General features: G+C 32.3%; 1 protein-coding gene across 1 annotated transcript; it reads left to right on the top strand.

Annotated features, from left to right (window-relative positions):
• Positions 1-14,265: 14,265 nt before the first annotated feature.
• On the top strand, positions 14,266-15,434 carry LOC145018764 (RING-H2 finger protein ATL74-like). Its single transcript, XM_078976612.1, has one exon. The coding sequence runs from the start codon at positions 14,789-14,791 to the stop codon at positions 15,317-15,319; it is 531 nt and encodes a 176-aa protein (XP_078832738.1). The 5' UTR covers positions 14,266-14,788; the 3' UTR covers positions 15,320-15,434.
• The last annotated feature ends 1,123 nt before the right edge of the window (positions 15,435-16,557 follow it).

Here is a 16,557-nt window from a genome sequence, read left to right as displayed (position 1 = left end):
CAATCAAATTCTAATAGATAATCAACAAGTGACTACGTGTTATAAGGTGTGGCTCTATAAGCTCATATCTTATTAGCAAATATGATTGTATAATCATTTTTAAGCATATAGATCTTTCAATAGTGAATGCAACAAATAATCAATAGAAAAATAAGTCATAAAATTTTAAGTGTATATGAGAAAGATGGAGAGGTTTATGTTTGGTCATGGATTCATTATGCATGTTGTCAAAATTTTGACCGTCATTGACCTTAGGTTGATCATGTTGACCATGAATTTAAATGAAATGAAAACATGTTTCCTTGTCATTTTTAGTAAGAAGCCATATGCAATTTAGTGTGTGTAGCTCCAAGGGAGATTAATGTGTGTAAAAAACCAAGGCAAAATAAAAGCAAGATTAAATGATCTTCATCATCAAGCTTTTGATTTGAAGGTATCAATTCATTACCTTTCTTTCTATGGTATAAATCCAAAAGATCACTCATGTTACATGAACCCTAAAGTAATTAAGGGTTGTCTATGTGTGAAGTAATGTGTGATTATAATAAATTAAGCATACTTAACTACAAACAAGTTGAAATCTTGTGATTAAAACCCATAATCTTGATTGGGGTGGAATTAGGTCAAAGAACCCCCCAAAAAAAATTCATGATAAATATTACCATTAAAAGTGTTAAAAGTGACCTAGAACAAGTCAAATCAGTGTTAGGTTAATCCATGTAAAGTAGATTGCTGAAAATGGACATGCATCCAAAGTTTGTTGCAATTTCAGGTCCAATATCCATTGGTGTGTCACATGGCCTTTGTGGATCCATCCTAAAACCATACGACCTATATGGAATATACAACACAAAATCCTCCTATTAAAGGAACACAACCCATATGAAATTTATGTCTTAAGGTGAACATGACCCGTGTGGTCCCCATGATGAAATTTTGGTCTAAAAAACCGAAGTTTTACATTTATTACCCATTGGTTCTAAGATTGATAAGAAAGATTAGGGGCAAATTTTATAACAAGTTTTAGGATTTTATATAACCATGAAATTCTAAGTAAGACTCAAAGTTAAACAAGACATATGTGTCTTGAAGCGAAATGTTATGAATGACTTGGGACAATACTTACATTTGAAAATGATACATTGGAATGACTTGGGCAAGTTTGAAAGCTAGTGTACTAAACAAAAAGTTAATGAAGTTGGTTAATCTAACTTCCTTAGGCAAGTACATACAATTTTTTAAGTGGGTACATAACAAACAATATTTCTATCTTGTATATACATTTATAATAACTTTTTTGATTAAATATTGTTTTGATTTTTCTAAAGAGCATTCCCACAAAAATTATTTTAGAAGTATATAGCATGCTAGTTGAGTTTTTATTGATTTTGGAAATATTTTATTAATGAAGATTTGAGTTTTTGTCTAATGAATGCATTCATAGTTTCCAAGTGTTCAAAATAGTTTAATGAAGACCCTTTTCGGTTGGTACCTCCCGTCATGAAGTAAATATCTTGTAAAGATGTCATTGGGAGTATGATTTGTTCTCCTCCTTTTGGTTAGTAAAGAAACGGGGCAACCCGTTAGTTTATGTTCAGAAAACGGAAACCTTTAGTCTATTTTAAGAAACAAGGTAACATGTAAGTTTTTAATTAAATATATTAATGAATATGCTTGAGTTATTGTTTTCTTTGCATGAAGCTAGAGATATGTTAAATGATTTTTATATGCTCACTATATTGTCAAGTCTAAACCTATATATTTCACAAGACATTATGTCTTACATATTTATTGTTTTAAAGTGCTATATACTCAGGATCAAGAGCCAACGACTAAAAGGATAAGGATTAGTTGAAGACTTAGATTTTGTAATGATCTTTCTTCTCTTAACTATTGTTGTGATGTTAGACTTATAACACTTAAAATTGGTAAACTCTGATAAAACGTTTGATGTTTTGATGTTTTTGATAAACCACATTTTGGTGCATGACTATAAGTTATGAAGTTTACAATAACCATAATATATAAATGTTTTATAAAGAATAAGGTATTGCATTCTTCATATATATATATATATATATATATATATATATATATATATATATATATATATATATATATATATATATATATATATATATATATATATATATATATATATATATAGGCTTGATGAATCAGCCCAAAACACATCATTGTCTTCCAAAAGAATATCATTTCCTTTTACAGAGCAATGCCCGATTAAATAAATATGACTCCCGAATCTAAGACCACATCATTCTTAGTAGACATGACTTTCTTCTAGCTTATACATGATAGCTTTTTCTCTTTCGAAGCTACCTGGAAAAGATTACAATAGAGAGCCTTTCAAAACCTTAAAACCATTTTTGGAACTTTAAGCAATGACACATAGTAAATCCCTTAGCTACGTCCCACATATTTATGTATAATAGATAGGTGGTGTTTTCCAACCAAGAGGAAAATAGAGAGATAAAAAGATAGATACAAGATAAATAGGATGGTTGGAAAGGGTTTAAGGTGAGAAAGGAGTGAGTGAATGTAAGTTGTCTTGTTTTTTTTTAATTAAAATTAATTTATAGAATTAAAATAATGTCTATAATAATTTAAAAGTGAAATAAAAAATTTTGTTTAGAAATTTTCAAAAACCACAATTTTTTACCTATTGTACCCAATATATATATATATATATATATATATATATATATATATATATATATATATATATATATATATATATATATCTTTTCAAAAAGTGATCATCTAGTCCGTAAAGTGTCATATACGGGCTACGAATTAGCTGTGTTTTTACAAATCCATTAAAATAGTAAGAAAAATAACTTATTCATTAGCTTTTATTAATTTGAAGAAAGAAATCTTAGTTATATTTTATACTAACTAATGTTTACTTAAATTAAAATATGAACACTTTAAAAACTTATTAACCTTTTTTACAAAGATACTACTATATTGAAGATGTGTCCCTTAAAAATTTTCACTTTTACATCATGCAAAAACCATGTAAATCTTGTACTCACCATGTGAAATATGATAAACTAAATTGATAATTTTGTCTTTACATATAAATAGGGATGTTCGTTTTGATGGATCAGATCGATCCAATACAATTAAGTGAATTCAAATTTATTTTGGTTTTCAAAACACAAATCTAATAATCCAAATTGAATTCAAATTGGATATGTTCTAACCAAATTAGAATTCTATTGGATGTTTTTAAAATTCTGTTTTCAAAATTCAAATTTTTTTAAAATGTCTATAATTTGAATATTAACCAACTTTTTTAGAAGAATAAAAAACAAATCATTTAACTTGTGGTAACAACTTTTAAAAATATATTATATTTCTATAATTTTATAGATAAAACACTTTTAACAGAAAATGCATTTTAATGTTTTCTATTAGATGAAACTTTTTGAATATATTTGTAAAAACAAATTATTAAATTAATATATATATATATATATATATATATATATATATATATATATATATATATATATATATATATTAAAAATAAATAACTAATAAATTATTATTTGGTTTATATTTTATAAACTTAAACCAATCCGAAATCCAAAATAATAATTCAGTTCGACTGAAACCCAATCTAAAAATCATAACCAAAATAATCCGACCCGCATTATCCCATTTGCCAATTAAGTTGTATCCCAATAATAAAAATATCATATAACACTATAAAAGCTCATGTGTATTTCCCACAAAAACTGCATTCATTTTATCATCATGTCAAACAATAAACCCCGAATCTTAACTTAAATGCGATCATTGGTTAGGTGACCAACATTACCTCGTTATTATGGAACTAGAGTAGACTCCATTATATCTTGGTCCCACTGCCACCAAACAATAGACCTTTCCACCAATTCACGGTGGTGGAATGGCCGTGAGATGGTGTCGCCACCGCACCCACGCAATATCTGAGCAAACAAACATGGCCATCTAGCTTTGTCTTAAATCTTTTGGTTGATTTCTTCTTGTCTGGACCATCAACATGATTTGTCAACAATCTGGATGCTTCTATTGTTGTTTTTTTTTTTTTTGTGCGCAACATTACTTGTACTTCATGCACGAATTGATATACGTTAACATGTTGTTGTTTAAATTCGTACAAACGTCTTTAATATCATGAGTACTTGTCACAATCCGATAAAGCATGACTATGAAATATGGTGTACAAATAATTGTAAATAACTATATGGTCACTAGTTCTTTAGTACAATCAGGGTGGGGTCATTGCCCTTACTATAATATTTTGGGGGTTAATTTTAAGTTTTTAAATATGTAGAAAATGCAAGGATGTTGGTGTCATTTATTTCACTTAATTTATATATTAATAATATGAAAGATGTTTATTTTGAATTTAATTACGTTTTATAGAACGGCTGAAGTTAATTTTACTTAGAAAAAGTTATTGAGTTCCATTGATCTAATTCTACATTGATACGTACACTTCATGTCATAACTCAAATGTACCCATCCAAATAAGGTTATTAAAACCGTTTTGTATTACGGACTTTGAGTTCAAACTTTTATGTTTTTTTTGTACTAGCCTTTGCTTAAAAGGTCAAACATCATATTTCCTATTTTTGTGTCTGATTTTTCCATAATAAAATAAAAATATAATACTTTTAAATTATTTTGATAATAATTGTCGTCGTTTTCTTTATAACAAAACTTAAGGACAAATTTCTACTTTTTTCTATTGCAAACCACAAGAAAGTGCTATACCGTATTTTTTTTTTTTTTCAAAAATATTTTCTCATTTTTGCTAGTTAATAGGTTATTAGGTTACCTATCGGTGAAACTTTATTACGTGGCTCGTGTCTCATTTAAACCTTGATTTCGTGGAGCGGAACATTTGTTTCGGGTCATATTGGATGGATTTGAGTAAATAAGGATTTTATGGAGCATAACTTTAGTTACCTTGCTTATCATTATTTAGTGACATCAAGATATTTTCTCTGATATTGTTGTCATATTATTTGAAATTTGGTCAATGTTTTTTTTTTTTAAATGGTGGACAAACTATTATTAAAACAAGAGAAAAACACAAAGGCACATGCGAAAAACTCGAGCTTAATTATAGGAAATTGTTGAGGTTCGAAGTTTGTGAGTTGTTGAAATTATCTTTGTTTGTCTGTAATGTTGAAAGTCTATTTGTATTTTATTTTAACGACTTCTTTAATATCGAAGCTTAGGTGGCGAATGTCATTATACTTTTTGTGCTTTCAGTTTTCCCTATAAATATAGGAATAATATTTTTAGAAAAAAAGAACATTTTCACTAATTTTAATCATTCTCTCTTTCCCTCAAGTGGTCAATCAATACAAGGTGCCAAATAGATTATATTTAGATTATGTGTTCTAAATCATTTCATATTCTGATTTTGTTTCAATACTCGATTAATTTGACACTACAATTAGTATCAGAGCAGGAATCATAACCGTTTTTTTTATCTGATTTTCATTTGTTTCAAAAGCTTTTTGAATCTCGTTCTAGAGTTAAAAGTTTCTGCACTTTTGATTCTAAATATTTCCATAGATCTTCAGTTTTGATTTGATTTTGTATTTCGATTGTCTAATCGAGTGTTTGTGATTCATTTTATGTTTGATTCATCTAGTTATCTTCACATTTCTCAAGCTTTTCTCTGAAATTGTTCGTACATCCATGATGAACTTCAATATGAATACCATGACTTATTTCTCACATCTGCTAGGATCTTCAACTAAGATTCCTATGCTAATTACAGAATACTACGATCAATAGACGGATCATATGGAGGATTACTTAAACGGACTTGATGAAGAGCTGTGGAAGTGCATTACTGATGAATGTTCATCCTCCTCATTGTGTTCAAAGTGTTGGAACTTCTGCAACTAATGCAAATGTCAACGATCAAACTGCAAGGCTGCTGAAAAATAAGAAAAGGTGTATGAGAGAACTCGTCGAGCCCTTCCTCCTACAGTGTACAATTACATTCGTAGCTGCAAAAACTCAAAATAAATCTGGAATGCGCTAAAGGAAAAATATCAGGGCAGCGAGAAGACCAAAATCTGTTCAGTCAAGCAGTGTCGAAAGGAATGGAGGGATGTGAGTTTGATGGTGAAGACACAACAGAGCTTTGATTTTTATTCTCCAAACGATCTTTACAATGCACTAAAAGCTCACGAAGGTGAAGTGAATAAGATAGTAGAAGAGTCAAGGATCAATCTGGGTGGTCCTTTAGTACTTGTTTCGAAAGTATTAGGAAAAGAAGCTGAGAAGGAAGTTACTGAGAAGGAAAGTTCTGATGATGAAGGTCTGATCGTTAACCCGGATGATGAAGCTGTAGCTTTTTACTCCAACAACAGAGTAAAGAAGTTTTATAAAAAGCCTTTTACCGTGAAGTTGAAATTTGGGGAAGGTAAAGGAAGTTTTGTTGGGAAAGTAAGTGAAGAGAAGAAGTTTAAGAAGAAAGAAGTGAAAGGAGGGGAATAAAAACAAGAGAAAAAGCTTAAGGTTGATTCGGGAGTGGATTGTCACTATTTCAATGAGGCTAATCACTTGGCGGCTGACTGCATGTTGAGGAAGAAAGAAGAGAAGAATAGGGTTAAGGATGAGGTATACTATTCTGAAAGACTAGAAAAGGTGAGGGCAAAGTCGAAGGGATTATCGTTGGTAGCAAGCGGAGAGTATGAAGATGATGGAATATACCAAGTATGGACTTCTGGCTCGAATGACGAAGAAATGAGAAATATGACGCATGGAGCCATGTTTGCGAGGTATGAGGAGGATGAAGAAAAAAAGATTATTGGTTGTTGATTTGTTTCGACATCTGCAGACAAAGCGCCAATGACATCGAATGTACGTTCTCTACTTTAATCCTTTAATATTCCTTCAAGTGCTTATACTTCTATGTTAACTGAATTTAATGATGCTATTACTTATGTCAATAATCTGGTTATTTCTACTAGCAATGATGCTAAGAAATCTAGTACTCAGTTACTAGAAACTCAAAGGATGTTGGAGGCGAAGAGAGCTAAGATAGATAATCCAGAACTACAAATTACAAATATTATGTGTGATAGAGATGGTCTTAGTACCAAAAATAAAATTTTGTTGAAACAAAGAAATATATATTTTAACACAGCAAAAAGATTATATAGAAAATTGACTTAATTGCATCATTCATCTGACATAAGTAAGGAACAACATAGGAAGCTTCTATCATTTTCTCTTTCGAAAGAGAGAAATTAGATGCTACTTCTTATGAGTGTGAAATGACTATTTCTGACATGGATAAGGTTCCTGATAATAGATACTCATATGGAATAGTAAAGATAGATGAACATCTGAATGCTAATGATCTTGTTGATATAGTTAATAAGACTCTGACTAAAAATGAACAAATCAAGATTTTGAAAAGCACTGAGAATTTGACATATTATTCCCATAATAATTTTACTGATATTGAAGATTACAGTATCAGTGAAATTGAAGCAAAGGAAGTTACTGACTGTTCTCAGTTATCTATCATTAATATCAAATCATTAGCTAACTGTAAAGAAATATGTTATGATTCGAATGTTTAAGTTTACAAAGACCAACCCTCTACTTCGAAAGTTTTTGATCTTGATTATGTGACTGTCGAAAATAGCCAAACCGATAGTGATAATGATGAAGAGATTTCGAAAGAAACAACCATTCTTCGGATTATGGAAGATCAGGTTTATGACGAGACTGAAAAATTCGACAAAATCATGAAAGAAAAAGGTTGTCACTATCTTGAACCAAATTATGTGTTTTACCCAACGTTCACGTGTACTGATGATGTAACATCCCGACACCCAGGTATTATATTTCTTATAATATCTTTGATTTTATTGAGCAACTCGACGAGTTGGAGGCCCCAACTCATCGAGTAGAGACAGATTTGGCCACGTGGGTTTTACGACTAATTCGACAAGTCGGAGGGGCCAACTCGACGAGTTGGCGCTGTGATAGGAAACCCTAATTCTTCGGGTTGGGTCCTATTTAAAGGACCGTAAGCCTTCGTTTCCGCCTCACTAACCTCCTTACTCCCCTATGTGAAACCTTAATCGTCCATATTGATCTAAGAGAGAAAGAGAGCTAATCTTTGGGTATTTTTGTGAGCTATTGGAGGAGAGGAGAAGAGTATCAAACAAAGGAACAAGGAAGGGCTGTTGGATCCAATGTTCATCCACCTTTAGCTTCTGTTGGAAGGTAAAAGTCACCACCTTGCTCATCATATTGATTAGATCTTGTTACTAGGAAGCCTTCAGGGATTTTTCCATATTTCCTTGAGATTTTGAGTGACTTGAGATTGCTAAGCGATTGAGACTTCAGATCTGGACCTTGTGAGGTCCCTTAAGCCCAAAGGTCCAAGCTTTATCAAGCTTAAGGAGATTTTTATTGCTTAGGACCCTAAATGGAACTTGTTTAGGCATTTCAAGCCCTAAGTGCCATGCATGGACGTAAAGCTTGTAGCTTTACATGGTATCTCAGCCTTGGGAGGCTAGATCTAGAGTTTGGGGTTGTAATTCTGCCTTAAAACATCTGAATGAGAACATAAACTGAAGGGACTCACCAGTTAGGTGGCTGAATCTACGAGTCGGCTTGGGTTTTCCCCAATTAGTATGAACATGAGTAACTCGACGAGTTGGGGAGACAACTTGAATAGTTAAGTTGGATTTTTTGCGACATTTCTGAAGGAACGAGGGGACTCGACAAGTCACATAGATGCACTCGACGAGTCCGGTCAACATGGACTACTGACTCGAGTGTTGACTTTTGTTAACTTTAGGGTTTTGGTCAAGACATAATTCATGGGGATTGAGGAGGGGTAAAATGGTCTTTTACCCATTCTAACAGTTAGAGAGATAAAATATTTTAGTTTATTTAGAGTTGCAAGTGAAGTGTTAATTAGAGATATTTATCATATATGTTAGGCGGAGACTAGATCGGTGATTCGTGTACGAGGTTTATTTTCTTTCTTACGAGGTGAGTCTTCTCACTATACTTATCTTGAGTGGTAATTTTGTGTTTACTGGAGGGTCCTGTATGTTTTATTGAGTATTGTGATATCCTGCATCATGTCATTGTGATTTATGCTGCGAATTATTCTGAGCTTACCGAGTTAGGACCGGAGGATCCATCCGAATTGTGGGAACGGAGGGTTCCACTGAGACACATTGACTGGAGGGTCTTGTTCGAGATATTGACATGAGAGGCTAATGAGTTATGTGTGGTATTTTGGGGAACTCATTAAGCTTCGTGCTTACCGTGTTATGTGTTACGTGTTTCAGGTACTTCTCAAGATCACGGGAAGGCATCGACTTGATTGTACAAATGAGACGGAGTTATGTTTTGAGGATCCTGGATTTTATTATTATGGACATGTGTTTTGATAATTTGACATTTTTAGGGATTTTATGAAATGTGCTGATGAGATTAATGTGATTTTAAAATTAATTTTTTGTTTGAAAATTTACAGTGTCACACATGATGTAGTTTTTCCAAATCAACTTTTTGTGACGACAGGAAATGGAGAAAGTGTAAAACCTGAAATAAAAAAAATTATTGAAGAGGACAATAAAAAAGCCTCGAAAGAAGTATTTTTCTCAAATCAGGGCAAAGTGGAGAAGAACCTAACCAAAAATTCATACACTTTTCAATGACAAAAGCCACGTCAAACCTGGATTGTTAAAACTGAAAAATCCATAATTTAAAAACAAAATAAAAGAAAAAGTTTCTGAACAACCAATTGAAAAAGTTCAGAATTTCAAAGAAAATGTTCAAAAGATTTCACAAGAAAATGGAATTTTAATGAATAAAGCTTGCAATAAGGCTTATTGGAATTTTTTTTTTGTCTAAAATGCTCAAACAATATATTAGGGTTAACAAGGGATGATTTGGGGGATGGAGGTTGATGAGGTAAAGAGTTTTGAGGGGATAAGGATGCTTAAATAGTGTCCAAACCCTAAAAATTAGGGTTTACTCACCTAACGTGTACACCCAACGTACTAAAGAGTATGCTGAACATACGTACTTAAATGTGCATCCCACTAAAAAGGGCTACGTCAAGCATACGCCCCAAGTATGCTTAGCGTAGAGACCATCTTTGCAACAAATTCAATATTTAGGGTCAAAATGAAAATACCTAATGTAGGGACAATCAAATTCAATATTTAGGGTACAAATAAATATCTCAACAGAAAAATAAACTGCCTCCTCTACTGTGAGCATGAACGCACATGCTCGAGCCCTCAGAAGCTCTGCTCTGCCCTGTCATCCATTTGTGATCCAAAGGGTAGAAGTAGCCAGTGCATGAACCAGCCTGGAAACAAGCAAGAGACATTGGACCTTCATATGACCCACCTTCTCATAATGTTAACAAATCCTGGTGCTCGGCTATTGAGCCTGTTGGCAAAAGTCCTTCGCAAAGTGTCCTCCTCTGTTGTAATTACTGTTGGATTAGATGTCTAAGCCCATAACTATTATTGGTATGTACTTGACCCGAGAGTAGCATGGTCCATTTGGGTTGCATATCATCAGGACAATTTCTTAGGATACCCTTTTGAGAGAAGAGGTTATATATGATTTATTAATATATTATAAGTTATAATATATTAATATGAAATCATATGAGTTAATTATTATTGATCAAGAATTGTCAATAGATTCATGTTTTGTATTAGTTTAAGGTTTAGGCTAATTACATGAAAAAGTTTGATTTGAATTATCTTGTTCTTATGAGTTGCTTAGATTAATAGAAAAGTTATGTGAAATTGTTGTTTTCAATCCAAAGTAATCTAAGAGTTGATTCTAAAATGTGTTTTTGTAACTTGTCCTCAAGTTATATGAAAAGTTACTTTTAATTTTCATAAAACTCATAAAGTTTTCCATAAGTTATGAATAAGGAAGAGTTACATTCTTTTAATGATTTAAAGTCTTCCATATCTTGTACTCAAGTTATGGAACTTGAAGAGTTTTTTTAATTAAAACTACTTTAAACACATAAGTTATGAAATTGAATAGTTTTAAATATTTTCAAAACTTGCCCTCAAGTTTTGGAATTTGAAAAGTTTCCCTTATGAATACTTTAATTCCAAGTTAAGCCCTTAGAATTTTAAAATATATAATTCAACCCTTATACTTTATAATATTATAAGTTAATAATATATATATATATATATATATATATATATATATATATATATATATATATATATATATATGTATGTATGTATAAGAGCAAGTCGTCTTACCATTAGTAGGCCTCATTCACGAAGCCGGTCTATAAGGGGGGGGGGGGGTATAAGGTTACTGCCTATAAAATGACAGTTTAATGGGTGTCCACTCTCACCCACCGCTTCCTTGACTAGTGGAGAGTTGTTAGCCGAATGGGTAGGACAAGAACTATAATTCTCCCTTCATTTGAAGTATTAATGATAAATATAAAGTAACTAAATGTTTTTTTTATAATTCCCAATCTTAGTTACTTTAGGAAAATGTGAATAAGGTGCTAATCCATGAAATTACAATTTGCACTTTGTTTAAGTCAGTTAGTGGAGTGTGTGTGGTTAACCGGCACACTAACTAGTATTTAATAAGGTAGGAAAAGGGTAACTTAATATTTATCATAGTATCAGTGGAACGTGTGTGGTTAACCGGCACATCGATTAAGGGGTAAATATTAAGGGTACCAAGTAATTTGCATGGTTACTTCACACCTTGTTTTGTGATCCTTGGCATCCCAGTCACAAAACCTGAAGGGCACACTCGAAATTGAAACATGCCATTGAACAGTTCCATGAATCTCAAAAGATCTAGGAGTTTCAAATCCAAGTAAAACCTAATTAAATTATTTCATTTTCATGGTGGAAATTGGTGAATCATCATTCACCTACCTTCAAAAAATTTATTGCTTGGATTACGGCGTCCCTCTTCCAAGTTATAAAATATTGTGCTGGGTCCTAGCCTTAATATTTCATATTGGGTGTTATATTAAGGACTTTAGATCAACTATCTTGAATATCTCCCAAAAGATGTCTAGTTCAGACATCTATGATCTTCCCAGATCTCTTGGAACTTCACTGCCTCCACCTCCTCCAATTATTCTCCCTAACCCACAAGTTCAAGGTCACTCAAGCCGTATTAGCAAGCAATGTCTATGTGTGGTCGCATCTTGGAGATGAAGTCCCATATTGACAAGCCAAGAGAGTTGGGTGTCAAAGTCTTAGGAAAGTTGGATGTTCAATCACTTTCTATGTCACATAGTGAGATACCTTTGGGACTACTATGAAATAGACTATGACATGACACGTAATGATCTTATCTATTTGCTTGGTACTGCTGAATCAGTAATGATTTGGAGCTTTGGTAAAGAAAATTTGATTAGTAGATCAACTTTTCAAACCTTCAATGGATATTGACAATGGTTGCATTGGATACCTAGTAAAAACTTTCTCTTCCGAATAGAAAGGGATTGGCCATAGTCAACTCAGTTGACCAAATGGTAAAGATAAAGGATAAGTATGAGATTCTCCCATGTACCATTCCCAAAGGGTCCATATGGTTCTATTGCCAAAAGGAAAGGGCATTGGTTGCGAAGCTGCCTTAACTACCTGAAACATCTGAGAGAAGGTCTAGTAAAAAAGGTTGACTCTACTTCAGGTAAGTCCACTATCTAACTACATTAAGTTTCTATTCTGAGACTCTTATTACATGATGTGACTGGGTCACATGTTGATGCTTTAAGAATCAAAGGAAAAAAAATGTAGGAAACTTAAAGAAAGAGTATGCTGAATCTGACCGCGAAGATGGATTTCTATCGTTTGATTGAAGATTAGACTCTTTAGCTACTCTTAGGAGTTATGATAGATTTCTAGGAAACATGCAATAACATAGTTTTCATTTAAAGTTGCATTGTAAGGAAAAGTTTTTTTTCCACATTTTATAAATAAATAAAAGTTTGCTTTACTTTATTTTACATCTCCTTGCAATGGTATTTATGGAAAACTTGATGTTTGTATGTTTCTAGCAATAATGGAAATATAAATTTGATCCTTTCATTTGTGGTAGTATCTAAATTTACCAAATAATGAAAGCTTCTCATCACTCAAGATTTCAGTTGGATAGAAACTTGGAATCATACAAGTTGTACAGTATGATGAATGAGAACTTTCAGCTTAGGAAAAATTAAGAATAATTCCTTGTTCACATGTATATGTGAATCAAGTGAAGGGCTAAGGGATCGAGTGAGTACACATTCTTGTGCACTGATCAAGTCCACCACAAAAGATCTATAAGATTATTCATCATGATTTACTAAAGTGTAGTAAATATGGTTATACTTACAAGTTTAAGTATAATTTTGAAGCATTGGAAAAGTTTCGATGTATGGCAGATTGGATGAGAAGAATCAAATTTGGCAGAAAGATAAAAGTTTCTCAAATCTTAAAAGATAGGAGAGTACTTTAGTATCTTGTTTTATGATTATCTTAGTGATTATGAAACCATATCACAATTGATTCTCTAAGGACATCTTAGTGCATTTGTTTGGCTAAGAAGATAAATCGTGGATTGTTGAAATGGTTAAATCAAAAAGATAAATCATACTTCGTTCCAAAAACAAGTCTAAGAGTCATACTCTAAGATTGTAACTTGAGTGATATAATTTTAAGAAAGGTTTATAACACTTATCAAATTTAGAGTAACATGTTTCTTATTCTTGTACATTTGAAATTGGTAAGTTGTGATGTTTTGGATAAAATAGAGACCAACTAAGACAAAATTGTCATAAGTGTTTATCTTGATAAGAATCCGCTCTACCTCTTGAATATTTGTTTTGTCAAAAAATGGTTCTTGACAAGAGAATCTTATATGTCAAGAGGTCAGTGGGAGTTTTAAAAGAAACCTAATACCGATATGCTAAAAGCCTATAATCATAAAAAACAACACAAGAATCCTAATATTCCAACATTAAAATATATGACATAATCATGCATTAGAGACTCATATTTTATGTATTAAAAGTTGTATTTTCTAGAAAATTTCACCCTTAAAAATTGGTGAATTGAGAGAATGCCATGGGATAGCGACTTGGTGCTTTGGAATAAAGTATTTGCTTCATTCCGTGTAGCCTTAATTGTGTGATTAAGCAGCATCAGGTGCCATAATCAAAATCATAAGCCACCCTACCCTACCCCAGATCACCGGTATTTATTCATCAATAAAGCTCTTCTTCTTTAAAGACCACTGAGTGACCAAAGAACACGTCTTCTTCTTTCCTTTCCAACTCAATACCTCAACAACCCCCAGATCAAGAAGCCGATTCTCAAACCACCAATTAAGAAATTTTACTTTCTGTAAAGTTTATTTCTTAGATTCTTCACACCTTCCTCCTATTCTAGAAACAAAACCCAAACTTTTCATCAAAATATAGCATAGACCAAAGAATTGCATAAAACCCATTTTTTGCATGTTTTCAGACCCAATGAAAGTACAAAAAGTTGAAGCATTGAAGAAAAAACAAGAAAATCTGGAGAGTTCTTAATTGTAATGGATCCCCAGCTTGCAGTCTCTTTTGTTGTTCGATTTCCTTGGAGGAAAGAAATCCGTACTCAATTTGCATAACCCATTGAAGCTCCTTTTGTTAATATTTTGAGGCAAATTCAGTTGGTTATTTGTGTGTAGTGAAGTGGGTGCTAACTATCGCGTAGTGATCATGCATCGGCTGCTACTCGATGCAGTCACCATGGCGCCGCCGGATGACGGAGGTAATGGCGGCCAGCAACATTCGAAGTACAGCAAAGAAGCAAATTTCGATACTAATATGGTGATCATACTGGCTGCTTTACTGTGTGCCTTGATTTGTGCTCTGGGGCTTAATTCGATTGTACGTTGTGTTTTAAGATGTAGCAGGAGGTTAGCTTTTGATGGCGTTGACGCCACCGCTGCACAGGTGCTGACGACAGGGGTTAAAAAGAAGGCGTTAAAACAGATTCCGGTGGCTGTCTATGGTGCCGGAGTAGAGATTCCGGCTACTGAGTGTCCGATATGTCTCGGAGAGTTCATGGATGGTGAGAAAGTTAGGGTGTTGCCGCAATGTAATCATGGGTTTCATGTACGGTGTATTGATGTATGGTTGGCTTCACATTCGTCATGTCCAACTTGTCGGCGGTCGTTGGTGGAGCAGCCGGCGGTGGCGGAGGGTAGATCTCGTGAGGGTGGTGATGATCGTGTAATTATTATGTAGGTTCAGTTTTTGATATTGAGAGTTGATTTTGTGTTGAAACCTCCTGCTCGACTATTAGGTATAATTTATGTTTGTTATGTAGTTTTTTTGTAATATATAAATAATGTTTATTTTATTAGTTTTCTTGTAATATATAAATAATGTTTATTTTATTTAGCATAAAAATTAAATGTTGGACGCCATCATAGAATAAGATTACTGAAATATGTAATTCTAATGAATAAATTTTGGTTTTAAAGTACTATTTTTTTTATTTTTTTTATTTATTATTATTATTATTTATTTATTTATTTATTTTTTGAGTTTTCTGAATCACCAATAGTTTTGATAATTTATTTATTTATTTTTTAGTATTTTGAATTGTCATGTTAAAAAGTAATAGTATATACTAGTTTTTTTTAAATATATTTAAACTAGTACTCTAGAAGCTTTTTAAAAAAAATCTTAAATATATCCCCAGTTAATTATAGGAAAATACTTTTATGATAAAATTGCAAAAATGGTACATTTTGGTATGATTTTTTCTGAGTTTTAATCCAAGCCTCAATCTTTTTGGTTTTGTAGTCATTTTGAGTTAGTTTCCGATGTGGATTTGGTCTACGGATAGTAAAAGAAATCGAACCCGATGGTGAAAACCGAAAACCGACATATTAGGATCGGGTTGGGGGTCGGTTAATCGGGGCCGGGATCGGGTTTGGTATGCTAATAGAAATTTTTCGCGGGTTTGGTTACGGGGATGGTAAACAAAATACCCGTCCCGATTATCCGAAATCAAAACCGAAACCGAAACACATTACCTGAAACCATTCATATATATATATATATATATATATATATATATATATATATATATATATATATATATATATATATATATATATATATATATATATATATATATATATATATATATATATATAATGGTTGCAGAAATCGGGATTAATCGTGGATTAATCATTTGGCGTTCTCCAACCGTCGAGGATAAGGACATTAATCGGGAATGTATAATTAATCGGGTTTGGCGGGATTAATATGTTTTGGCAGGATTAATCGGTCAACAAAAGTCAACAAAAGTAATAAAAAAGTCAAAAAAAAAAAAAAGTCGAAAAAAAAAGTCAAAAAAAGGTCAAAAATTTTAAAAACATTTTAAAAAAATTCAAAAAACCAACTTTCTTATTTTACTCCAAAATTTTCAAATTTTCAAAATTTCAAATATTACACCAAAATGTTCATATTTT

The sequence above is a fragment of the Lactuca saligna genome, chromosome 9, assembly GCF_052625555.1.
Source record: "Lactuca saligna cultivar CGN05327 chromosome 9, ASM5262555v1, whole genome shotgun sequence".
NCBI classification, from domain to species: Eukaryota; Viridiplantae; Streptophyta; class Magnoliopsida; order Asterales; family Asteraceae; genus Lactuca; species Lactuca saligna.
The sequence above is the reverse complement of the archived record's forward strand: the minus strand, read 5'-3'. Positions and strand labels throughout refer to the sequence as shown.